Source organism: Manis pentadactyla, chromosome 5 (genome assembly GCF_030020395.1).
Source record: "Manis pentadactyla isolate mManPen7 chromosome 5, mManPen7.hap1, whole genome shotgun sequence".
NCBI lineage: Eukaryota > Metazoa > Chordata > Mammalia > Pholidota > Manidae > Manis > Manis pentadactyla.
The window spans coordinates 178,123,333-178,146,977 of record NC_080023.1 but is presented as its reverse complement, the minus strand read 5'-3'; the positions used below and the strand labels follow the sequence as shown (position 1 = coordinate 178,146,977).

Here is a 23,645-nt window from a genome sequence, read left to right as displayed (position 1 = left end):
CTCTGAATGCCTCCAGTCTAGAGGGGGCATCCATCACCTGAACAGCTGGCGTCTGGACTGCTTCTCCTCCAGGGTGTGGCCTGGGGCCTAGACTCAGCCAGTGCACTCCACCCTAAGCCCCTCTCTGGTGGTGTGGGCACACTGAGGTGCTAGCTGGTCAGAGACTGATTTCTGCTTGGGGAGGGGAGAAGCAGGTCTCTGAAGAGCACCCTAGTGGGCCTCCGGCAGGCACCTCCCAGAACCCTTTCTCAGCTCAGGGTCCCTGGTTTCAGTCCTCCTGGCAGAGTCCTGACCAGTCTGCCCAGCGGTCCCCGGGCACACGACCACCTCCCCACCCCTCATACTCCAGTGTCCCCAGCCACATCGGTTCTCACCTGTCTGCGGCCAGAAGAGCTCAGGCCCACTCCACTCCCCTCCTCTCTCTCAGCCAGAAGCAACTCAGATGCCACCCCAGTCCTGTTATTGTTCCCAACAGCACTGTATTAGTGATCTATTGCTGTATAACAAATTTCCCAAAAATTAACCGCTTTGAACAGTAAACATTTGTTATTTCACGCTCTTGTGGGACAGAAATTTGGAGCAGTTTCTGGGGGGCTTTGGCTCAGGCTTCAAGTGGTCCCGGCCACCTAAGCTGCGCAGGGAGAGGGGCACAGGCAGGGTCTCTCCACAGGGCCGCAGGGTGACCGTCCCAGAGCTCCAGGAGGAAGCCTCAACCTAGGAAAGACCTCCCTCCTCATCTGCCCTGGAGGCGAGTCCCTAGGCCACCACGCTGGGGCTGTGCACACCCTTACGCCACTCCCCCCCTCCCCGGGGAGACGGCTGCCTCCTGCTGCAGTCACACCTCTGGGAGCAGAAGCACAGTTGCGGCTCAGCCGCCCTCAGCTCCTCACGAAGTGGGGACCCAAGCGCAGAGCAGGGTGAGGTGTCAGTGGCAGAGAGCCGGCAGGGAGTGAGGGGTGGCGCCCAGCGGGGATGCTGGGACCTCCCACCCTGCCCCCAGTTTGCCCCTGGCCCCTCAGAACACCTCCACATCACAGAGGGTGTGAGTCAAGTGTCCCAGAAGCCCCAGACCCTTTATTCCCTGGTGCGGCTGCTGCCCCCATCCACAGCCAGCAACGCGAGTGACACTGGGAACACCGTGGTGGTGAACAAGTCATCAAGCACAGCCCCGCTGTGCACAGGCCCCGCCCACCCCCATCCAATGGCAGGGAGGGTCCTCACCCAGGACCCACAAGCCTCAAGAACCAGGGAGCCAGAGGCCAGCCAAGATGGGAGCAGGAACCCTCACCGAGATGCTGCCCAAGCAGTCCCTGGGCCCCAGAAATGCGTACCCCCCAAGGACACTGGTTGTCTCCCCACCCTCCACCTTGACGTACAAAGGTGGGGAGGCGTACGGGGAGGGAGGGAGCCCAGGCTCTGGGATCCTGGTTCCAAGGAGAATCCGGCCCTTCCCTTCAGCGTCTCAAATGTCACTGCCATTGACCAGACCTGGAGGTCTTGTGGGGGCGGGACAGTCCACAGCGGCAGCTGTGTCCACTGCTCCCCTAAGGTCAAACGGGACTGCTGACCCCTCCCCACGCCCCGGCCTTTCCCAGCAGCCCGGTCAGGAAGGCTTAGCCGGTCCTTTTGCGCAGGGGAGGAAGCCTGAGCCTCGAACAGCGCCTGGCCCGGACAGAGGCGAGAATGGCGCGGGCCTGGAGGTGGGGGTTTAGGTCTCAGGAGGGTGGCGAGGCGGGGGCGGGGGGAGGCGCCTGGTGGGTCCGCTGCACTCAGGAGCCCATCCTGGGCCTCGGCCTCGGCCCGGACCCCAGAACCGCAGAGCCCCTCACAATGCTGCCTCTGTGACCCGTCCCTCGCAAACTTTCCTTTAATGCTATATTTTAACAGCAAAGTGCTCATCATTAAAACCTGTGTAAAACTGCCCATTGGCCCATCTGCCCGTTCCCTGCCCCCTCGGAAGCCCCTGTCTCTGGAAGGTCACCCTGGGTAGGAACGGGCCGCACAGAAGCCAGAGGCCCATGTGCATCTCAGGGCCACCAGGGGACGCCGTTCTGTCCATCGTTATCAAAGCTCCCTTTGGACCCACCCAAGGGAGGGGAAAGGCTAGGACAGGGAAGCCCGCCAGACTGGGTGCGGCGAGAAAACCTATGAGCCCTTGGGAAGGGCGCCCCCCCCTCTGGATTTACAGAGGGCCTCTTGCTGCAGGGGTCAGGAGGGCGCTGCGGCAGCGGGATAAACTAGGGAGAAACTATTCGTGCTGAAGAAAAGGTAGGAGCCCCTCAGCCCCCAAACTTGCAGCCTCTCGGGGGGACCCTCCACTACGGGCCAAGCCCCACCATGTGAGGAGCACAGAGCAGGTGGGGGGGACTCACCAGCCCACCCCCACAGGCTGACCCCAGAGAAGTCACCCCAGCAGCCCCACCCACAGGGGTCAGAAACGCCTGTTACGAGGGATGCACCCTGGTCAGCAGGCAGGGGTTTATTATGGCCCTCCGTTGTGACCCCTGGAGACAGGATCAGGGCTGGTCACGTGCAGGGGATCTCACACTTGTCACATGCATAAATACATAAAGATATGTGTTGTAACAGCACAAATTCACAAATCTCTCAGTTTTGGCAAGAAAATACCACAGCCATTGCTGCCCTGGCAAAGCCTCCAACCACAGGAAGCATGAGACAGCTGTCTCAGGAGCAGCCCCACAGGGCCAGGCTCCCCGAAGCAGAAGCCAGCCCAAGTCAGCACCTCCTGTTCGTTGCCAGTGACTGAGGTCACCTGGTCACGGCCTGAGCTTACAGGTGGAGGCACCACAGTCTTCAGTGCTGCAGGTTCCCAGGCATCCATCTGCAAACTCAGCAGCCTGCAGGTTCCATCTGTGGCCAGGGCATGTGCTTCCCTGGTGGCCACAGCAGGGACTCACACCTGGAGTGCGTGCAGCCCAGTCCTCGCAGAAGGCCCTGCCAAGCCTCACTCCTCACACCAGTGCCCACGTGAAACCATCTCCTGACTGGCACCATTTAAGACAAGTCCAGGCAGCAGGGAGCTCAGGCCTCCCACAGACATCTGGAGGCTTGTGATGAAGCTGGGGGTCAGTCACTAGGGGTGCAGGGCAGAACCTGTCCTCACTGCCACCCTTCCAAAGCCACAGGATCCAAACAGGGCACAGAGTCTTGTCAATTGCATAGCTTCTGGCCTCTGATTTCAAGGTAAGGAAAAGTGAGAGGGAGAGCCCAAGGGGGGCACAGGACCACCAGACAGAGCACAGAGCCCACCCAGCACTAAACGGCCAAGACTCGGCATGTAGGGCCACTTGGAGAATGATGGAGTGGCCCTCGGTGGTCACACAGGCTCCATCCTGAGCCCCCCAGGTATGAGCCACCTTCCCATACCTGGGCAGCCACGTTTGCGGCTATTGGAAGGAAGAGGTTTGCTGAGAAGGCTCTGAAGGGAAGCAGGGGTGGGGGACGAGGATAGGGGACAGCACGAGGCACAGGCAAGAGTCCCACTGCCCAGAGATGCCTGCTGGCGCTCAGGCAGCACCAGGCTCTTCCAGCTGCTCAGAGCAGAGGCTTCGGGGCTCTGTGCCGACAGCACCCAGCACAGCGTATATGCTGCTGTTACACCTCCAGGCAAGTGCCCACCCAGAGCATGCAAGGTGCAGCAGGGAGAGGCCAGAAATGTCCCATGAAGCTGGGGCGTGTTGGTGGGCTCTGGCCGGGCATGCTCACTAGTGAGTCCTTGTGCTCCTCCCCATCCCGCATCAGGAAGCAGCTTTAATCTGACCGGCCCCATGGGAGCAGCCCTGACGCTCTGACCTGTCCCGTGATGTCACTGAGCCCTGTGGGACCCCAGAGAAGGCACCGAGGCTGGTGACACTCGGGGCTCAGGTTGCATGTCAGCCTAAAGAGCGGTGACCTGGGTGAGCTCCGTGTTGGGTGTGGGGCTCTGCGGGCTGACAGGCACCATGGGCAGGTCTACGCCTAGTCATGCAGGCCGCGGCACTGTCTCAGAGGTCTTGCAGGCAAGAGCCACATCCTTGGCAATGCTGCGCACACGGCCAGACACCTGCATCTCCCGGCGCAGGGTGGGTGTGCAACAGAACTTCCGGAAGCAGGCCTTGAAGTTCTCATCCAGGAAGGCATAGAGGATGGGGTTGAGGCAGCTGTTTACATAGCCAAGGGCTGTGCAGAAGCGCAGCATGGCCACAGCGGCCTCACTGCCCGGCTGGACGCCCAGCCCCTGAACCAGCACAAAGACCTGGACAGGTGCCCAGCAGCCCACAAACACGGCCACCACCACCAGCACTAGCCGTGTGATGCGCCGCAGGTTCCGGTCCTTCTCGCGGGAGCCAGAGAGCAGGCGGACGCCACGCAGCCGCCGGATCATGAGGCTATAGCAGACAGAGATGATCAGCACGGGGATGATGAAGGAGAAGAGGAAGATGCAGACAGCAAAAACAGGACCCCAGTAGTCCTGTGGGGTGGGGATCTCCACCAGACACTCAATCTCTGCAGGGAGAGAAGCGGGGTCAGTGCAGGTGGGAAGGGAGGGGCCTGTGGGGAGAACGGCGCTGCGGAGGAGGGCCACCCTACTGACCTTCATCCTCGATCTGTGCTGACCCCATGATGGCAACAGGAACGCCAACAAGGGAGGCCAGCGCCCAGATGGCCACGTTGACAGCCTGGGCCTTGCTGGACGTCCGGACGTCCAGGGCGCGGATGGGGTGGCAGATGGCCACATAGCGATCCACGCTCATGGCAGTCAGGGTGAAGGTGCTGGTGAACATGTTGTAATAGTCGATGGCGATGACCGCCTTGCACAGGGCATTCCCGAATGGCCAGAAGCCCAGGAGGACATCTGTGCCCTGGAAGGGTAGGGTCAGCAGCACCAAAGTGTCTGCCAGGGCCAGGTTAAAGATGTAGATGTTGGTGGCTGTCTTCATCTTGGTGTGTCTGCAGAGGCGACAAGAAGGAAGGCTTCTTTTGGCCAACCTGGCTAGTCTTGGCAGCAAAGGGCAAGGGGCCCTTCCTGTTGGCCACCATGAGGGGCACCCACTCTGAGACCCTTGTTCAAACCTAAAGACTGGTCTCTTTGGAAAAGTTGGTTGCTTGGGGAGGCTGACACACCTGGCCTTGAACGGAGGCAAAGAGATAAGAACCATAAGGGGAAGAACCCCCTCCTCCCTGTCAGGTCCTCGAAAGCCCGTCATGGACTAAAATCTGGCCCAGATGGCCACGTTGACAAGCCTGGGCGTTGCTGCTAGAGGTTTTCAAGGGCTCTGACTCCGCAGGAGCACTTAGAGGCCTTCCCAGTCCGCACTGCCATCTAGTGATCAAGATAGGAAATAGTGACAGGAATGGGTGGTGTGCTAATGGGGTTTGATTATGTCCAAACACATAGAACAGGGCTGGGGGACTGTAGGCACTTGATAAATATTTGCTGAATAATTAATAGTTGCTATAGTGGCGATGGCAGTGGTTATGACAACGGCTACTGTGGTGATGGTGATGGTGATGGTGATGGCTGATGACAATATTCCGTGTCAGTTAAGCTGCTATAAGGGAATCTGGGGTTTAGTCCTGCCTATTAGTGTAGGATTAAAAATAAGTACAAGAGGCCTTAGCAATGATGGCAGATATCTGTGCCAAGCTTTTTACATGCATTTTATCTCATTTAAGATTCCAAAAATGCTATTTTGATGCCCACTCTATGCAGGAGAACACCCAGGCTCAGAGGATCTAAGTGGCCTTTTCAAAGCCACAGAGCTGGTCAAAAGCAGACCAGCCACAGAGAGGAGAAAAAATTTGCCAAACACATGTCTGATACAGGACTGCTTCCAGAATAACACTCAACAATAAGAAAGCAGACAACCCAGTTAAAAACCAGGCCGAACACCCTAACAGATGCCTCACCAGAGAAGACATACAGGTGACAAACAAGCACATGAAAACATGCTCCACGTCCCATCATCAGGGAAACGCAAAGCAAAGCAGCAGGGACACACTGCACACTATCAGCCTGGCCAAAATCCCAAATCCTGATGACACCACATGCTGGCGAGGATGCGGGGTGGCAGGAGCTCTCACCCGGGCTGGGCCAGTGCAAGAGGTGCAGCCACGCTGGAAGGCAGGTCAGTGGTTTCTTACAAAAGTGAACAGCCTCTTACCATACAATCCAGCAATCACACCCCTTGGTTTTTACCCAAAGGAGCTGAAAACTTGTATCCACACAAAAACCTGCACACGGATGTTTATAGCAGCTTTACTCATAATTGCCAAAACATGGAAGAAACCTAGGTGTCCTTTAGCAGGTGAATAGGCAAATGGGTCAATAAACTGTGGCACATCCAGACAATGGAATATTATTCAGCACTGAAAAGAAATGAGCCGTCAGGCCAGGAAGAGACATGGAGGAAGCTTACGTGCACATCACTAAGTGAAGGAAGCCCATCTGGGAAGCTATGTACTGTGCGATGCCAGCCCCACAACACCCTGGAACAGCCCAGACTGTGGAGACAACATAAAGATCCGTGGTTGCAGGGGAGACAAACAGGTGGGGCACAGAGGATTTAGGGCAGTGAACCCTCCCTGAGTGAGTCCACAGTGGACGCATGCCATTGCCCATTTGTCCAGGCCCATGGAATGTGCAACACCGAGAGTGAACCGTAAGGTAAACTATGGACTCTGGGTGATTTTGATGTGCCAAAAATAGGTTCATCAGCTGTAAAAACTGTACCATTCTCATGTTGGTGATGGGGGACATTATTCATGTGTGGGGTGGGAGCTATATGATAAATCCCTGTACCTTCCTCTCAATTTTGTTATGAACCTAAAACTGCTCTAAAAAATTAAGTCTTAAAAAAAAATAGGACTTTAAATAGGGTGTTTCTGACTCCTGAAGCAGCCCAACTTACTCTTCAGGCTCTGAAAACACTGTGCCACCTCCAGGGCAGTTCCTGCGTGTCACCCTCTCTGGGGACTGCTGTGGGTCAGGCACCCTTCCCTGTCTGCTCAAGCCCAGGACATGGAACTGAGAGTTTGGGTGCCCCAGAGCAAAGGAGACACAGAGAAGCACTCAGAGGAAGGCTGGGCAAGACCACCCCAGGTTGGGCACTTCTCACCCACAGCACCCTCCAGCCACAAAGGGCATGTGAGTCCCAGACCCCTGGGTAAGGCAGTTCTCCTCCCAGCCCCCATCTAAGCATGCACACCACATACGCCAACATATGCACCGTGCAACACACATGGGCACATTCACACATACAGGTACATACATGTGTGCGCATACACATAAACACCCATGTGTTCATGTACACGTGTGGTGAGAACACACATACGTGTACACAATACAGTACGTTCAGCATGCATACATGCACACCCTCACCTATTCATGTACACATGTACATGCATACTGCCCCTGTGCTGCCCCCTCTCTCCCCTACTCTGTTCCCCGTGCTGTCCCCATGCTGCCCTTCTCCTCCAGGCCACTCTACACCCCCTCTTCCTCCCCTCCTTCCAAGCCCTCCATACACTGTTCCCCTCTGCAACAGCATGGGGCTCACCAGCAGGGAGGGGTCTCAGTGGGGCCCAGCCTACCTGAGGATGACATACATGACGAGGCAGTTCCCCAGCAGCCCCCCGACACACACGGCCAGGTAGAGCCCCACAATGGTGATCTTGAGCCCTAGTGGCAGGAAAGCGCTGTGGCTGGCGTTGAGCAGCAGGTGGGGGGGCAGCAGGCTGTGGTTGGGGCTCAGGAGGGACAGATTGCCCTGCAGGTGGCTGCCGTAGAGGACCTCCCAGAATGGAGCAGGAAAAAGAGACTCCATGCCACTGCCCTGTGTGCGAAGCCACTCAGTACCTGGAAGGGCACAGGGACACATGACCGTAGCACCCAACACCCACCTGGCTAGGGCCACAGAGCACAGAGAGTGGCCCACAGGCATGTGGAACCCTCCACAAGCAACCACAGACACAGTGGCACACCTGTACACACACACACAGGGACACAGGAGCACACACATGCACAGAGGGACACACAGTGACATGCAGACATGTACCACAGACAGACACACACTCACACAGAGGCTCACGTGCACACACTGAGACAGTCACATTTGGCTTGCAGACTCCCACATGGGACGTGTGGATGTGGTTACACCCCAGGATGTGTGTCCACCCACAGGGGCTTGTGGATACTCAGCCACCCTGTGTTCATAGGCAGGGGACATGTGTGCACACACAAATACAGAGAAGCCCAGACCTGCCTTCATGCACACGCAGGTACAAAAGGGACCAGGACATGCTCAGGAGCATCTGGAACATGGGGCCCAGGGCAGCAGTGCATACAGCTTCCTCCTGCCCTGCCCCAGACCTGCTGAGTGCTGGGGGCTTCTGCAGGTGACCCCCACACCCAAGCCACAGGGGCTCAGCCTTACCTCGGCAGCTTCTGTGGGAGCTGGGACCCTGGAGACCCTGACCCTCCGCGGCTGACAGAGCCCAGCAGGCACCCGCTTCTGCCTGGCACCACGTCTAGATGGGGCTGCGGCTCCTTCTCAGCAGACGCCAGACCAGACGCAGCAGCATAGCGCAGAGCTGGGGCGGGGGAGGAGGCGGCTGCGCCAGAGGGGGAGGGGCCAAGCAGGCTGGAGGTGGGGGCCACAGGGAAGGGGGTCACTGGTCCAACGCTGAAAGGGGACAGAGGCAAGCACCAGGGCACACACCTAGAGATGAATGACAGAGACAGGCTGGGACACAGGATGCAGGGACACAGGGATAGACTCACACACGTGGACACACAGGGACTCAGGGACAGGCCCATAAGGACAGAGAGACACAAGAATGCATGGACACTCAGGGACAGACATACAGGACAGACACACATAAGGATACATGGAGACTCAGGGACCGGCACATGAGACAGACACACACAGGACAAAAGAGACTCAGACAAAGACATGGCACAGAGGCAGAGCAGACACCCGGGACACAGACTCAGGGACGTGGCAAGCAAGACACACTGGGAAGCAGACACTGCCGTGGATGGATGTAGGCCAGCCTTGGTTGGCATTCTGTGCCCAGAACAGCACCCTCCAGCCAGCTCCCATGGGAGGTGAGCTGAGTGGGCAAATGGACACGGGACAGGGCCCTGCTGGCCAGCCCTGAGTTGATCAGAGGTTGGTGTAAACAAGCGGGATGCCCGGACACTACTGTGTGCCCCCTGTGCTCTCAGGAACATGAGCTCACCGAGCCCCATGGCACCTGGCCATTGCAATCAGCATCATCCTGGTGCAGACAAGAGCCCTAAGCCCTGAGGGGTGAAGCCATCTCTCCAACTGGCAGAGGCAGGGTTAAAACTCAGGTCTGTCCGTCACTTTGGTGTCTCTGCCAGAGCAACATCTGAGCCTGACACCCTTAGTCCCAAACACCCATGCCACTGAACAGCTGCCATGGAGTACCTCCTTCCAGCACGGGGACCACATGCTGTATAGGTGACCCCTGAGCTGAGCCGCCAGCCCCATGCAGTCGTGGGGTCGTCCTTTCTACACAGGCTCTGCCCACACAGCCCAGACCCTGCTCAGAACATCTGTCTCCAAGGATAGGGACCTGGTTGCTAGGCGACTGGCAGCAGTGTCGCTAGGATACCTGGCAAATCAGGAGAATATGGAGCTGCCCCGGGACACAGCATCCCAACATATCTCCCAGGGCTTATCTCTGCATCTTCACTGCAGCCACCTCAGGGATATGTGTGGGGACACGGAGCATGACCAGAATCCACTCAGGACACTCAGGGATTCACAGACTCAGATGTCTGCAAACACACATGGATGCCCAAACAGGTACATGGGTGAACACACAGACACAGGTACGTGCTCAGAAATATGTAGACACACAGGCAGAAACACGTGGGCTGTACACATGCACACCCACACCAAGCTGCTCTCCAGGCACGTGGGCAGGTGGGAGACAACAGACCCAGATCAAGCCCTCAGACACCCAGGGGACACACATGTGCACCACACTCTCCAGAGGAAGCTCAAAGCACAAAGCACAACCCCACTGGCCTCAGGAGCCCAGCAGAGGCAGGCACTCAGGGAGACCAGGCTTCCTACAGCCTCCACCAGCTGGGCTCACCAAGGTCTAAGCAGCGGAAACCCTGATTACCAGCCCCAAAGAGCTGCATTTCCCAATCACCTTCAGCTGTCTCCCAGCCCAGGCCCCAGACTGGGGAAAGAAGGGCCGTGAGGCTGCTGCAAGACTGGGCTGGACAGACATCCCACAAGAGTGCCTCGCAGAGCCGGCACGCAGGACGGCGGAGCTGGGCACACAGCCCCCCCGCAGGTACGGTCTCAGCCAAAGGACAAGCTCGGTCACCTGGCTGGGATGTGACCACACTTAGCCCTGGACCCTAAGGCACTGCCTTTCTTGACACATGAGCAGCCAGTCAGATACAGAAGGTTTGTGTCACACGTGGGATAGCAGGGGACGCATATTATATTAGAGGGCATTTGTGTCAAAGATGGACAGACTGAAACACATGCGTCATATGCAGGCAAAACAAAACATGCAGGGACACCAGGACAGTCCAAGACACCCAGCTTATAGGATATGCATCCACAGATGACATGGGTTGCACTCAGGCCACAGGCATTTGGGACAGGACCTCTGTCCCAGAATGAGACATACTCCCACAAACTGGGGTGAGCACATCGCTCATGTACACAGCTACTGAGGCAGCAATGCCAGGTGGCAGACTTGAGCACCAGCCCTCACCACCCTGGACTGGCACGCGGCTGCTCCCCCTCCACCTCCACAGCTCCGCCACCCCTGGGCTGGCACAGGAGTCCAAGGATAGTCACTGGCAGCCTCACACAGAACAGCCATCTCCGGGGAATTCAGCCACCAGGCTACACTCGGCCATTTGTGCTGTTAAAAGTGAGAGCTTTTTAATAATTCTGAGTCTCATCATAATAAATTACTTTGTCCTTGTAATTCTGACTTCATAATATTTATATACAGCAACAAGAGAATTGAGTTGTAGGTTTTTAATATAATGTTAATGTTTGTAGCCATTCAATAAGGCTTATCAATTTTATTTTGAAGCTTTATTTTCAGGCTTTGGCACCAGTCAATAAGCTTTTACAACTCAGCATTTCCATCGGCCCTTGAAAAACACAGGAATCCTGGACCCAGAAACATATGGAAGACATCTGCCCGGTGGTCCTTCACAGTCGCTGGGTCACAGACGCACAGGGCGCGCCCCACTCCCAGGGAACCACAGGTGTGGAGAAGCAGGAAGAAGCCAAGCTCAGGACTGTAGCTATGTGGGCACCAAGCCCTCCAGGAATTAAGGGGGAGGGGTGTTCAAAGTTTTTCAATCCTATAAAAACAGAGGGAAAGTTACAAGTCCCACTCCACTGCCAGGAACCAGCAAGCAACTCCCCTCCTGTGTGCCCCCCTGGCCTGTCCCTGAGAAGCTTAGAGGAGGGCCCAGAAACCTGTCTCAGAGAACTCACCTGTGTGGGATCGTGGCGTGGGCTGCCTGTATCCAGGCCTGCCTGGAGGAGGTGGCCTGCTAGGTCAGCCTTCCTGACCCCTCACTGCTTTTTCTGGAGCCCAGAGACCTCCATCTTCATTCAGTAAGCCCCCAGGTTGGTGCTGAATCCCAAAGCCAAGGCCACAGTCCAAAGGCACGTTCAGGGCAGGAAGGGAAAGCACCAGGGAACAGCCGCGACAAAGGCTTAAGAGCTGGAAGGGTGGACAGGCGTCCTGTGGAGCTGCCCGGGGTGCAGGCTTGGGGACACAGGAGCACAGACCAGGAGGCCGGAGCAAAGTCCCAGAAACAGTGGGAATTCTCAAGAGCTTCCTGGAGGAAAGCCATAGCTCAACTGAGACCCACCTCAGGGGCTCAGGCCCTGAATGCCCGTAAGGCCCCAGGCAGGGCCCAGTGCACACGCTGGCACAACATGAATGAAGGGTGTGGAAGCCACCCATAACACCAGCAAATGATGGGTTTAATGCACTAAGTGGTGCCTAATGTAACCTAGAATGAGTACATGAATAAATTATAGAATTAGTAAATTGAGAACTAAATTAGTTATCAAATATTACTAATTTACAAATAACTACAGAAATCTAGGACGCAGAGACTTAGGGTTCAGGAAAACTCTGGGTGTGGTCTTGCGGGACGCTTGGGTCGCCAAACTTGCTCTGGAAGAGGTGAGGGGTGCTGCGTTGTGACCATTTCCCCTTCCTGTGAACACCAGCGGCTGTGGGAAACCTCGGGACACGCAGATGGGAAGGGCCTCAACCGCGAGGGTGTCCTCATAGCTGCGCCCTCTGCCTGCAAACCAGCCCCCAAAGACCCCTCCAGCCAGGAAGCTGGACCGCAGCCCCCGCAGTGTGCCTGGGCTCCCCCAAAAGGAAAGTGAAGCGGGGCTGGAAAATCTGGCAGTCGCCTCCTGCACGTCCTCCGCAGTCCAGAAAAGCGGGGTGGGCGGGCGTCTGCGGCGTCTGGCCCCCGAGATGGGGGCGCTCTCCACTCACTGGGACCCCCGTCTCTGCCCAAGCCCTTCGTGAGGGGCCGTCCGACCCCGTCAGGTTGGGGGAGGGGCAGGGCTCCGGTTGCCGGGCAACCGTGTCAACAAGCCCGAGAGTCGGGGCTCAGTTGGAGGCTCAGACCCAAGAAGGCAGAAAGTATGGGATGCTGCGACGGGGCCCTTGACCGCTGTAGCTAAGGATGGGGGGAGGGGTGGTCGCCGGCACACGCTCAGAACGCAGCGGCTTTGCCCCTGGCCCACAGTGGGCCAGGATCTGGGGTCCGGGGAAGAAAGGCGCACGGCAGGGCTGAGCCGGCACTCCCAGGGCGTCTCCCTTCCTGCCCCGCCCCTTGTGGACCCTCCCACTCCATCCCCTTCTCTCTGGGCTCCGCTGCCCCTTCCTCCATCTAGACCCAGCAGGGGACAGGCGAGGCGGATGGGGTCCTCTCCCATCATACATGTGAGACCTCCCAGACACAGCCTGATCCACACAAGAACATCCGGACACACACACACACACACAGACATACACAAAACCACACACATTTCCCAGAAGGGCACAAGTCCTCTGCCCAAAATATGAAGGCCCACCGTTCCACCTCCAGCCCTTCACACACAGACAAAGGGGCCTGAGTCCAGTGCGGGGCGGACTCGGGCAGCCCAGCCCCTGGGGCTCCAGTAGGGTGAGTGTTTGCTGACCGTAGTCGTGGGGTTCTGGAGTCCAGCAAAGGTCCCAGCACTGCGGGAAAGGGGCCGCGAAGCCTCACCCACAGCCCCTCCCGGGCCTCCACCTCTGGGTACAGCCTGAAGTCAACTCAGGGTCTCAGCATTTTCTCAGTGATTGGAGAACCAGGCAGGAAAGGGATTTCCTGAAACTCCTTGTGGATCAGAAAGTTCTAGATGGTTGCAGAACTGAGCGCTGCTAGGGCTGCGTGCTGGGCTTGGGCAAAGGGGCAGAAGCCCGAGGGGCAGGAGCCGGGAAAGCACAGTGCGGCGAGGCCAGGCCTAAGCGGGTGCTCGAGCACCGACCGGACGCCCTCCTCCCTTGGCAGGGCTGACGATGCAGCCGCCAGCGGCGAAGCAGGGACGCAGGGGCCCGCGGGAGCCCGCGGGAAAGGGCGCACAGGGCGCGGGGGAGCGCGCCAAAAGGGCGCCCGCGGAGCAGCTCCCGAAGCCAGGCTGGGCCCTCACAACGGAGAGGCTGGCAGCCATGAGCCCCGCGCAACGCCACCGCCACCTGCTCTTTGGCAACCTGCTTGAGGACGCGGGCGCAGCCGCCTCCATCTTCCCACGCGAGTCAGTGGAGCTGGAGTTTCGCGTGCCCGACCCGCGCGTGTGGGCGCAGTCGTGGGAGCTGCCCGCGGAGCGCCGGGACGGACTTCTTGGTGTCCTCAAGGCCGCCGAGGCCCGCGGGCGGGTCCGCGCCTTGCGGCTGCGCTACAGCCGCCTGCGGGTGAAGCCAGAGCGGGGAGGGAGGGGCGGGCGCGTCAGAGGTCGGGGAGGGGAGACGGGTCCTGGTAGCCTAAGGAAAGGGGCGGGGGACCCGCTGGGGCGCCCTGCGAGGGCGGGGTGGAGGCCGACGGTGGGTTGGGGAGGTGGCGGACCTGCCTGCGTGCGACGGGTAAAGGCAACCGGCCCTGTGAGCTCAGAAACACCAGCCACCCTCCACGCGGGGCCCGCAGGCGGAGGAAATCTCGCTCCTCATCCAGCGGCAGAAGTCCGCGCGCGCTGCCATCCGCCTGGAGCTGTTCTTGCCGCCGCAGCTGAAACCCACGCGGATCCCGGACCCCCTGGACCGCCAAGAGGTGACTACAAGCCCAGGAAGGGGCGGAGAGGGGGCCCTGCCTGCCTCCCGCACACCTGGCTCCAGCCCTTCTCCCCGGCAGCGGAGGCGTGTGGAGACAATCCTGGAGGAGAAAGTCGACGGCGGCATTTTCCCACGTTGATGGAGATCCCATAGTGCGTCCGCACTGCGCCCCACCGGCCCACATAAAGTTCTCATTCTCCCAAGCTCCCCCTGGTCTTTGTGCTCCCCCTCCAGGCCCCTGGGGAGGGAAGGGGGAGTACGGCTGCCCCTCTCCTATGCAGGATGCCACAGACATGGGCTGCACAGCGGGGCTCCTCCAGGGCAGGAAGGTGCAAGTGAGCGTGTGTCCGATGAACGGGGGACAATCCCCGACCCCGTGGGGGAAGGGGCCCAGGCTGGGCAACAGTCACATCCCCAGAAGCTTCAGGAAGAAAGTGGGGCCCAAGCGGGACCCCAGATTTCAGGTCATTCCAGCAGGGGCTCACGGAGGAGGGTGACACTCTGGGCAGGAATAGTGACTGCACAAGCCAAAGCTGGCCTTTGGAGATCCAGCCGCTCCGGGGAGGTCCTCCAAAGACAGACACTGGGGAAGGGGGAACCCCTGCTGCCCCAGACACACACACACACACACACACACACACACACACACACACACACACACACACACACGCGCGCGCGCGCGCGCGCGCGCGCGGAGGGCAGGAAGGGCACCACCCCCATCCCATTCTATCAGACACAGGACTGGCAAGCCCTCTGGACTCAGAAGCACCTCCCAAGTTTCTGGAGAGACCTCCTTTTTGAGAACTTTCTCTTCTCCCCACACAGGTTCTTTGCAGAGCCTGGGGCTTCTCTCAGCCACCTCTTCCTTTCCCTCCCTCCCAGCCTCAACCAGACTAGCAGGTCGCAGAGGTGGGGGCTGCAGGGATTCAGACAAGCCACTCCCGCTACCAGGGAGTTCCTGCTGAGTCAGCCTGCTGTGGAGAAATGATCCTGGAGGGGTGCATCCTTCCTGGCAGAGGTCAGAGCTGGGGGCCCGCTGCAAGGAGTCCTGCTCAGTGGCAGCCAGTGCCCCTCCCTGACCTAACTCAGGATGGGGACTGAGCCACATGGGGACCTGGGCCCTTGGTGCCCTCAGCAGCCCTTCTTCCTCTGTACTTTGCCCTTTCTGGGTTATTGCTGCCCTTGGCCTTAAACCAAGCCCAGGATGTTGTTTGGAGCTGGTGTCTGGCAGCTCCAGGAGAGAGGAGAGAGCTATGTATGGCTGGAGAGCAGGGGCTCTGGGAAGGCAGGGGGAAGGAGGAACGGGAGACTAGGTGGCTCGGGCCAGGGACAGACAGACAGAGAGGAGAAGGCAGCCTCTCTGTTCAGGAGTGCTGGTCACTCACACCTTGACATGCATGAGATGAGGCAAGGGGAATGGAGAGCAGGCCAAGTGCCCAGAGGACACAGGGGAGTGACCAGAGGTGGACCGTGTACAGAGGGCTGGGAGGGAGAGGAGGGTGAGCAAGGGTGTAGAGTGGCCAGAAGGAAAAAAGAAGTGTGCGGACTACATGGCCAGCTACACCACACGTTTCTCAGAAGGTGGGTAAAGACACCACACCAAACACTGTGGAATCAGCCTGGCGACGTGGCCTTGACGAGGTGCCGTCTTTGTAGGATCCACCTCTCAGGACTGTTATCCAGGCTAAATAATAAGCAGCTGCCTCCAGTCTGGACAGGCTTCCGGCTCTGCCCTGGCCTGACCAGCCTGTCAGCATGGCAGCCAGACAGTTCTGTGGTCATGTCGGCAGAGCCCCTGGGCACACAGCATCGAGAGGCACCCCAGCCTCCAGGGTCTCCCTCACCTCTCTGACCTTGTGCGCACACTCCTCCAGCTGGGCCCCTGCCTGCTCCTCTGCCACGCTCTCCTTAGCCCTCCTCACCTCTCACCCAGTCGGACAGTCCGTTTCTTGTCTGCTCCGGGGCTGGTCTGTCTTGCTCACTGCTAGGTCCTGCTGCCTGGCACACAGGGGACACCCAGATACTTGCTGAGTGAATGAAGAATGAGTGAATGTAAAATCTCCACTTCCTTTTACGTCTTGAAAATTTCTGAATAAATGTGCATAAACAACGTGCAATTGGAAGGCACTTTGAGAACAGGACCAGGGCACCAAGAACTGACCAGGCTGAGTGTCTGCGCTGCGGACAGTCGTTGCCCATGACCATGGCCAGAGGGCTGCAGACACTCTGCGACCATTTCCAGAGCTGGGCTGAGACCACGCTGACACTGGCTCGAAGCACCCTGGGACAAGGCATTTAACTTACACCTGTGCCTGACGATAAAATATCGGGAGAGTTAGCCAAAGAGAAGGGGCATGGCAAAGAGGAGGGTGTGGCTTTAGGACATCTTGGGCAACCGGAGGGGTCAGAGGGATTGATTCAGCCAGGCCCCAAGGCCAGGGACACTTGGTGACTTCAGATATAAGAACCCATTCCCCCAGCATCCGCACCTGCACCCCACCAGAGCACAGACAGCGGCGCACAGGACGCCCCCTGCCTTGGGAAACTCCCTACAGCACAGTGAGAGCATTTTACAGGAAAGGGCACCCAGTCTCAGGCTAGTGCCAGGCCAGCAGTGACTGGTGGACAGTCCTTTCTGGCGGCCTCTTCTTACTCAAGAGGGGAAAGCAGCATACGGGGACGCCGGAGTCTCGAGGGCTCTGGGGCCTCACACTGGGCCGTAGTCTCCTGGAAGTCCCACTTGAAGGGCAAAGCTGGCATGGCCCCGCTGAGCAGAGGGGGGGGCACGCCACACCCCCATCCACGGCACTGCCAGGTCAGCCGCCCCAGGGCCAGAGGCCCCATTATTAGTACCTCATCGCCAAGAGACACGCCAAGCGCCAGCGAGGACCACGGCGCCGCGCAGGATCAGGCCGGGCGGTGGGGAAGGGGCTCGTGGGGCGCGGAGGCTGCCGAGCGCGGGGCGGGGCACGCCGGGAAGGGCGGGCCGGGCGCCTCCCTGCGCGAGGAAGTCCCGGCCCCGCGCTTTGGGGAAGTGCAGCCCGGGCGCCTGCGCAATGCGCCCTGTGCCCCCTCCCCGCGATCTGGCCGGACCTCGGAGCGCGCGGGCCGGCGGCGGCGCGAGCGGCTCGAGAGCGCAGCCGGTGAGTGCGCGCGCGCGCGCGGCGCCGAGGCCGGCGGCCCTGCCCCTCCCAGCCCGGGTCCCGGGGCCGTACGCGCGGGAGCCTCGGGAGCTGGCGCCCGCATCCGCACCCCAAGGACTCCCGCCGCGGGGTCCACGTGGACTCTGCGCCGCGGCGGGACTGGAGCCCGACCCCCCGCTGGTGGGGGAGGGGGTGCTGCAACCGGGTTCCCCTTTTTCTGCAGCTCAAAGCCTGGGGAAGTGATTGCTCAAAGGGGGGGGCCGGAAGAACCCAGGTTTCCGCGTCTCCCGCCCCACTTCGGCTTAGTGGGGAGGGGCCGAGGCGGGACGCGCTGTCCGCCCCCGCCCCCACCCCATTGCATCTGGCAGCTGCTCAGCACTACCGGTCGCAGGGGAGTAGCTACGACCCCCGGCCCCAGCAGATCGGGGACTCCAGGCGCCGGCCTCCCTCCAGAGAGCTGCAGGAGTACCTCCTGCTGTCTGACTCGAGTCCCTGCTGCTGCAGTGCACGCCCCTTCGGCAGCCAGGGTGGGGCCCAGGGCGAACCTGGCCCCTCCCGCCCCCACCTCGCCTTTGGGTCACTGGTGAGTGGGGCACCATGTCGAGTTCCTTGAGGTAGGGGTGGGAGACTTAGAGGCTGGAAGAGGGGGCCCCTGAAGAAAAACAGACCCCTCAAACCCAGACCCTACCAGCAGAGAGAAGAGGGAGAGAAGTGCGTTGCCCCCACCGTTGCAGAGTTGGGCTGGAGCCCCGAGGGCCACCAGGACCAGTCAAGGGGGAGCAGCAGAGGAGAGGTACCTAGTGGGATTGGAAGGAGGGAACGGAGCCCCTCTGTCAGCTCCCCTCCAAAGGTTGTGACATTTTTTTCTGGGATTGTCACATTTTCTTACTCTTTTTTTGGACTGAGCTGGCTTAGGGGACGTTCTTTTTCCTTCTGTGGAGCAGAGCAGCAGCCACTCCCAAGGGAGCCTCTGTCCCCAGAGACCAGACTCGCTGCCTGTGCAGACTCTCCCATGCCAGACTTGGGGGCCAAAGCCTGGAGGGGCCAGGGAATGGGAAGGGGCCCCTCCTGAGAGGCAGGAGCCCTAGTTCAGACCCTCCATCTCCCCAGGAGAGAGAGCGGGTGCGCTCGGGACGAGGGCGGCCCCAGCCAGCCTGAGGAGGGTGCAGGGAGCCTGGTACAGGAATGGCCCACCAGGTCCAGGGACTGCCCCACCCTCACCCCAAACTTGGCCCCCAGCACCTGGGCCCTGCGCCCTCTGATAGGCCCCCTCCTCCAATTTAGAGCTGAGGTGGGGGTGGGCAGCCTCGGGTGGGGGTGGGGGGAGGCAGAGGGGCCCTGCCTGGGGAGGTCGCAGTGCATCTGGGGTAGGCCTCGGACTTCAGAGGTCGCCACACCCCTTCCTTGCCCTGGACGCTTGTCCCCTAGGGAAAGGCACGCTGTGGGGCTGGTTCCTTGTCTGCTTGGTGGGAGCCTGTGGGACCCAATCTGAGGATCCCATCTATGATCCCAAGGGAAGCCAGGCTGGTGATGAGCGGCTGAGGCTCCAGGTCCCTGCACTTGGTCCCCAGCTTTGGGTCAGGGCAGAGGTCTGTGATGCCCAGTCCTGGTGGCAGGGGGCCCTAAGTGTGCCTAGCTCCACGGCTGGCACAGTCCTGGCCCAGCACCCCAGCTCCAGGAGCTGCCTAGCCCAGTGACTACTCCGGGGCCTTCCCATCCCACCTCCTGCCCTCCGAGACCCCAAGAGGCCAATGTGGACCAAACAGGAATTAAAAGACCCTGAGTGGAAGGATGGGGGTCAGACAGGATGAGATAAAGGGGAAAATAAAGTGAAACCATGTCTGAGCCTCCTGGCCCCAGCGGCAGGGGCTCAGGCAGGTCCCAGGGAGGCCTCGCAAGGGGCGCTCAAAACTGCCTCCAGGGCACTGATTAGACACCCTGCACCATCGCCGCCCTAGGGTCATCCTGAGGTGGGGGTGGGGGCGCATGCCCGGCTGGGGGCCTCAGTGGGCCACCCCCGCACACCTCCAGACACAGGACTCCCTGCTGCGGCTCCAGCCCGGGGGCGGGATACCCCCACCCTCCACAGGCCCGCAGTGGTTTCCGCAGCCTGCTGGGGGGAGGGGAAGGGAGTCTGGGAGCCCCTGGGTGTGGTGAGGTGCAGCTGTGGGTAAGGTGCCAGGGCAGCGGCTAGGGCTGAGGAGCTGGAAGTTAATGACCCTCCTCACCCCTGCCCTGCCCCACGTCCTGCACCCTCAGGAAGTCCCGTCCAGGGCCCACTCAAATCCTCCATGCTGCAGGCCTAGGCTAGGCTGCTGCCCGAGTCTCAGTGACAGGTTGGAATCCTCTGGGGCCCACACACTAATCTGGACTCCTGGTGGGGGACAACCCTACTCACCTCCCACCTCCCCCCACTGCAGAAAACTGGGGCTGGAGGGAGCTTATGGGGAGTCCTGAAAGTCTGACCAGCACTCCTATGCACCAACCCCATAGTCCCAGACTCAGGGCCTCTGGCCCCCTTGGGAGGGGCCAGGAGCGGAAACCAAAAAAGAGGAACCCAGGCTTCCGGCTTCCCAGGGACTAAGCCGATGGGGGTGTCCCAGCACCTTCTGTGGTGGTCTCGTCTGGGCCCCAGGCTCACTGACCCTGCACCCCTCCCACCCTAGTGTAGCTCTGGAGGGGGAAGGAGCCTGGACAGAGTGGTCCGGAGGTGGGAGGTGGGGGAGCAGGCCCAGCAGGTCCACAGAGCAGACACAGACTTTCTCGGGACCCCTCCCAGGGGCCAGGCAAGGGCTGGAGTCTCAGGTTCTCAGTGAGAACTTCTGCCTCTCTTCCCAGACCCCCAGGCTGTGGTGAGGGTCCCGGAGCTGGCACCACGGAGCCCGGGCGACCTCCTCCACCCACCCATGCCCACCCCGCATGAGGCTGAGAAACAGGTGTGCCCCCACCCCCACCCACCTCTGCCCCTTGGGGGAGGGGGCACGGCAAGGAATGGGGGCACCTCGAAGACCTGGGAGGTCGGGAGGGTCGCGGCCGGCTTGCCCTGGGGAGGTGCAAGGGCCTGCGGCCTGGCTGGGAGACGAGGCAGCCCCTGTCCCCAGCACGGCGGGCCGGAGGCGGCGGGCCGGCCACCCTCGATGTCAGGCCCCGATGCTGCCACCCGGGCCGCCCCCGGCCGCCCCCCTTGCTGCCTGTGCTGGTGCTGGTGCTGTGGCTGTTCGCGGTATGTGGGCCGGGGGTGCAGGGGTGCCCAGGGGGAAGTGGGGAGTCCGGGGGGTGGGCGGGCTCGGGCCCAGGGCCCCGCTGCACGGCGCTTGCCCGGGTGCACAGCCCCTTGCACCGGTGCCTGCACGTGGTGCACGTGCAGGTGGGCCAGCTCTGGGGACCACCTGCTCTGGGGACCTGCAGCGGATCGTGTGGCACAGCCCCAACAGACTGTCAGGTCAAGCGGTGAGCAGAGGCCTGCTTTCCAAGGCAGCATGCCGGAGGGCAAGTGTGGGGCCTCAGGGTGGTGTGATGGTTCTCTAGGCATGTAGGGAAGCTGTTGGAGTTTTTGCACCGTGCAGAGCCCTGGCCTCATTCAGGCTTCTGACCCTTGGCCACTGAGTGGACAGCACTGTGGAGACTGACAGGGGGATTTGCTGACCAGTGAGCAACAGAGGCCTAAGACCAGGCTCCACGCAGAATGGGGCAGCCTGAAAATAGAGGTGGGAGGCCATGAATAGTTAAGACCCACTGTGAGGGCTGAGAGGGGGATTTGGGGTCTAGCTGATAGGGTAGGGCCCGAGCCAAATTCTGCCTGGACATTTGGGTTGGTATGTCTGTTAGCCGTCTTTGTGGCCCTGGAGAGAGGTCCAGCTCGGGGTATGGATTTAGTAGCCAGCATTGACACGGTGCTAGGAGCCAAGGGAGGAAAGGTCCCCTAGGGAGAGTCAGGAGTCAGGCACTTGGGTGGGGGCCAAGGTAAGGCCAGAGAGGGAGGGGTGCAGCAGGAACCCAAGAAGTCCCAAAGGCAGAAAGACAGTAGACATCCCCCACGCACTGCTGAAATGGCCTTGGCCCCCTGGGCAGGAGGAGGGGGCCGTGGACAGTGGGTATAGACCCTCTTTCCCAGGAGGATATAAAAGGAGTGGACTCCAGGCCCTCCCACCTGCAGTGGGTTCACACATATGCTGAGCATCCCGTGTTCAGATATGTGCCTGTGCATGTGCCGAGGCGGGCAGTGCCACCTTCTCCCTGCCATCAGGAATGAAGAGCGGCGGAGAGCATGGCGGGCCTCGCAGGATAACAAGCTGCAGCCCCTCCCCAGCTGTGAAGTGTGGTGAGTGGCCAGCTGTGTGTGCATGCATCTGTGTGGGGCACCTGGGTGGAGGGGACCCGGGCCTGACTTGGCCGGGTGGTGAATGCTCACAGTGCCACGCCAAGCCCCGAGGAGGTGCAGAGCTGGGCACAGTCCTTCGACAAGCTGATGCACAGCCCGGCAGGCCGCGGTGTGTTCCGGGAGTTTCTGCGCACAGAATATAGCGAGGAGAACATGCTCTTCTGGCTGGCCTGCGAGGAGCTCAAGTCCGAAGCCAGCCAGCACGTGGTGGACGAGAAGGCGCGGCTTATCTACGAGGACTACGTGTCCATCCTGTCCCCCAAGGAGGTGCGCCACTGCATGGACTTGGGGGTTGAAGGGCGGTGCCTCCCAGGCCCCTGACATGGTACCCTGTCCCACAGGTGAGCCTGGACTCCCGAGTGCGGGAGGGCATCAACAAGAAGATGCAGGAGCCGTCTGCACACACATTTGACGACGCGCAGCTGCAGATTTACACACTCATGCACCGGGACTCGTACCCCCGCTTCCTCAGCTCCCCCACTTATCGTGCCCTGCTGCTCCGGGGGGGCTCCCAGTCCTCCAGCGAGGCCTAGGCTGCCCACTGCAGCAGCACAGATGGGACCTGCCCATGGGCAGACTCAGGTTACCTTCACAAGCTTGTGTCAGCAGGTGTCGGGCACACCTGCAGGGTCCAGCACCCCTGGGGGCAATCCCAGCAAGAGCTCCAGGTGCAGGGCAGGCCAGAAGCCTCCGCCCCACCCGGGGGACATAGGAGGACCTCAGGGCCCTGCTAAGAGGCAGGCATGAGGGCCTCTGGGCCCAGGCAGCCCCCCACACATCAGCTCCAACTGGCCTGCCAGAGCTTCAGCATGGTGAGAGGAGGGACCCTCCCAAGAGGCACCTCAGATCCACCAGCTTCCCGGGCCTTCTCCCCAGGCATCCAGGAGCCTCAAGAAATGCCTTTTCTGGAGAACAGGACCTCTGTACTGAATCGTTTTGAGACACGAGGAGACCCTCCAACTCAGGCTGTGTGCACCCCAGAATCAGACCCAGAACCTCAGAACAGGCTGAACACAAAAGGAGTCAGCTTCTCTTTTGTATGTTCCTTGACTTTAAACCTGGAAATATGTCCTCACAGTTTTATCAAAAACAGAAAAAAATGTTTTCATATTTATCTCCATCTCTTACCCCCAAAATAGAGTGTCTTATTTGAAGTTATTTTTTAAGCAGAAGTCTTCTCTCTTTACATGTTTTGGGGGAGATCAGAAGATGAGTAACTGTCCAATACCCAGGGCAAGGAACAGACAGCTTTGCCAGGGACCTGACCCCAAGTGCTCTGTCCCCACTGCCACCCATCCTCAGAGCAGTGACCCCAGTAGACAGCTGTGCTCATCCCTGCTGGGGAGGGCATTGTGACCCAGGCAGGTGTGGCCCCCGTGCCCAGCCTGGCCAAGGCAGGCAGAGCAATGAGAAGGGCTGCTCAGGCCCCAGGTGGGCAGGATCCCTGGCATGTGTCAAAGTTCATCCCTGCAGGCTGGCTGGGGCAGGACACAGATGGTGTGGCCTCCCCAAGGGTCTGTGGGTGCCAGGCAGTGTAGCCTCTACTGTCTTACAGGCCCCTTGAGCCACATGCTTGCCATCCTGTTCCCTGAGTTTCCAGGAGGTGAAAAATTTTAAACTGCAGCTGGTCCAGGGCCCAGTGATTCTGCCTAGGGTCCCCCCCAAATCCACTGTGCTTCCACAAGCAGAGATGGGGTGAGGACAAGCTGTCCTGAAGGGCTATGGGATCCAGACTTGGCCTCCTGCCCGTAAGCCCTGGGCCCTGAGCTACAGTGCCC

At 60.1% G+C, this 23,645-nt stretch overlaps 3 protein-coding genes across 13 annotated transcripts; 2 read left to right on the top strand and 1 right to left on the bottom strand.

The window, feature by feature from the left end:
- Positions 1 to 2,440: 2,440 nt before the first annotated feature.
- OPRL1 (opioid related nociceptin receptor 1) lies at positions 2,441 to 17,323 on the bottom strand. 6 transcript variants are annotated; one of them, XM_036900860.2, is made up of 6 exons: positions 16,505 to 16,642; positions 16,266 to 16,370; positions 7,594 to 7,835; positions 6,912 to 7,027; positions 4,595 to 4,950; positions 2,441 to 4,506 (listed from the first exon to the last, which is right to left on the bottom strand). In XM_036900860.2, the coding sequence occupies exons 5-6, from the start codon at positions 4,938 to 4,940 to the stop codon at positions 3,983 to 3,985; spliced, it is 870 nt and encodes a 289-aa protein (XP_036756755.1). In that variant the 5' UTR covers positions 4,941 to 4,950; positions 6,912 to 7,027; positions 7,594 to 7,835; positions 16,266 to 16,370; positions 16,505 to 16,642; the 3' UTR covers positions 2,441 to 3,982. The 6 variants fall into 6 exon arrangements, with proteins under 6 accessions (XP_036756755.1, XP_036756758.2, XP_036756760.1 ...); XM_036900863.2 differs by lacking the exon at positions 6,912 to 7,027 and having other exon boundaries at positions 7,594 to 7,858; XM_036900865.2 differs by lacking the exons at positions 16,266 to 16,370; positions 16,505 to 16,642 and adding an exon at positions 8,436 to 8,528.
- LKAAEAR1 (LKAAEAR motif containing 1) lies at positions 12,809 to 14,546 on the top strand. 2 transcript variants are annotated; one of them, XM_036900898.2, is made up of 3 exons: positions 12,813 to 13,989; positions 14,219 to 14,341; positions 14,423 to 14,546. In XM_036900898.2, exons 1-3 carry the CDS (start codon positions 13,597 to 13,599, stop codon positions 14,480 to 14,482), a joined length of 576 nt encoding a protein of 191 aa, XP_036756793.2. In that variant the 5' UTR covers positions 12,813 to 13,596; the 3' UTR covers positions 14,483 to 14,546. The 2 variants fall into 2 exon arrangements, with proteins under 2 accessions (XP_036756792.2, XP_036756793.2); XM_036900897.2 differs by having other exon boundaries at positions 12,809 to 13,989; positions 14,219 to 14,546.
- Positions 17,324 to 17,363: 40 nt separating the features above from the next.
- Positions 17,364 to 23,033, top strand: RGS19 (regulator of G protein signaling 19). Of its 5 annotated transcripts, none has more exons than XM_036900899.2 (7): positions 17,383 to 17,486; positions 17,710 to 18,069; positions 20,325 to 20,422; positions 20,588 to 20,709; positions 21,733 to 21,807; positions 21,900 to 22,134; positions 22,209 to 23,033. In XM_036900899.2, the coding sequence occupies exons 3-7, from the start codon at positions 20,393 to 20,395 to the stop codon at positions 22,398 to 22,400; spliced, it is 654 nt and encodes a 217-aa protein (XP_036756794.1). In that variant the 5' UTR covers positions 17,383 to 17,486; positions 17,710 to 18,069; positions 20,325 to 20,392; the 3' UTR covers positions 22,401 to 23,033. The 5 variants fall into 5 exon arrangements, with proteins under 5 accessions (XP_057359196.1, XP_036756794.1, XP_057359195.1 ...); XM_057503212.1 differs by having other exon boundaries at positions 17,413 to 17,486; positions 17,991 to 18,069; XM_036900901.2 differs by lacking the exon at positions 17,383 to 17,486 and adding an exon at positions 18,178 to 18,279 and having other exon boundaries at positions 18,052 to 18,069.
- Positions 23,034 to 23,645: the final 612 nt, after the last annotated feature.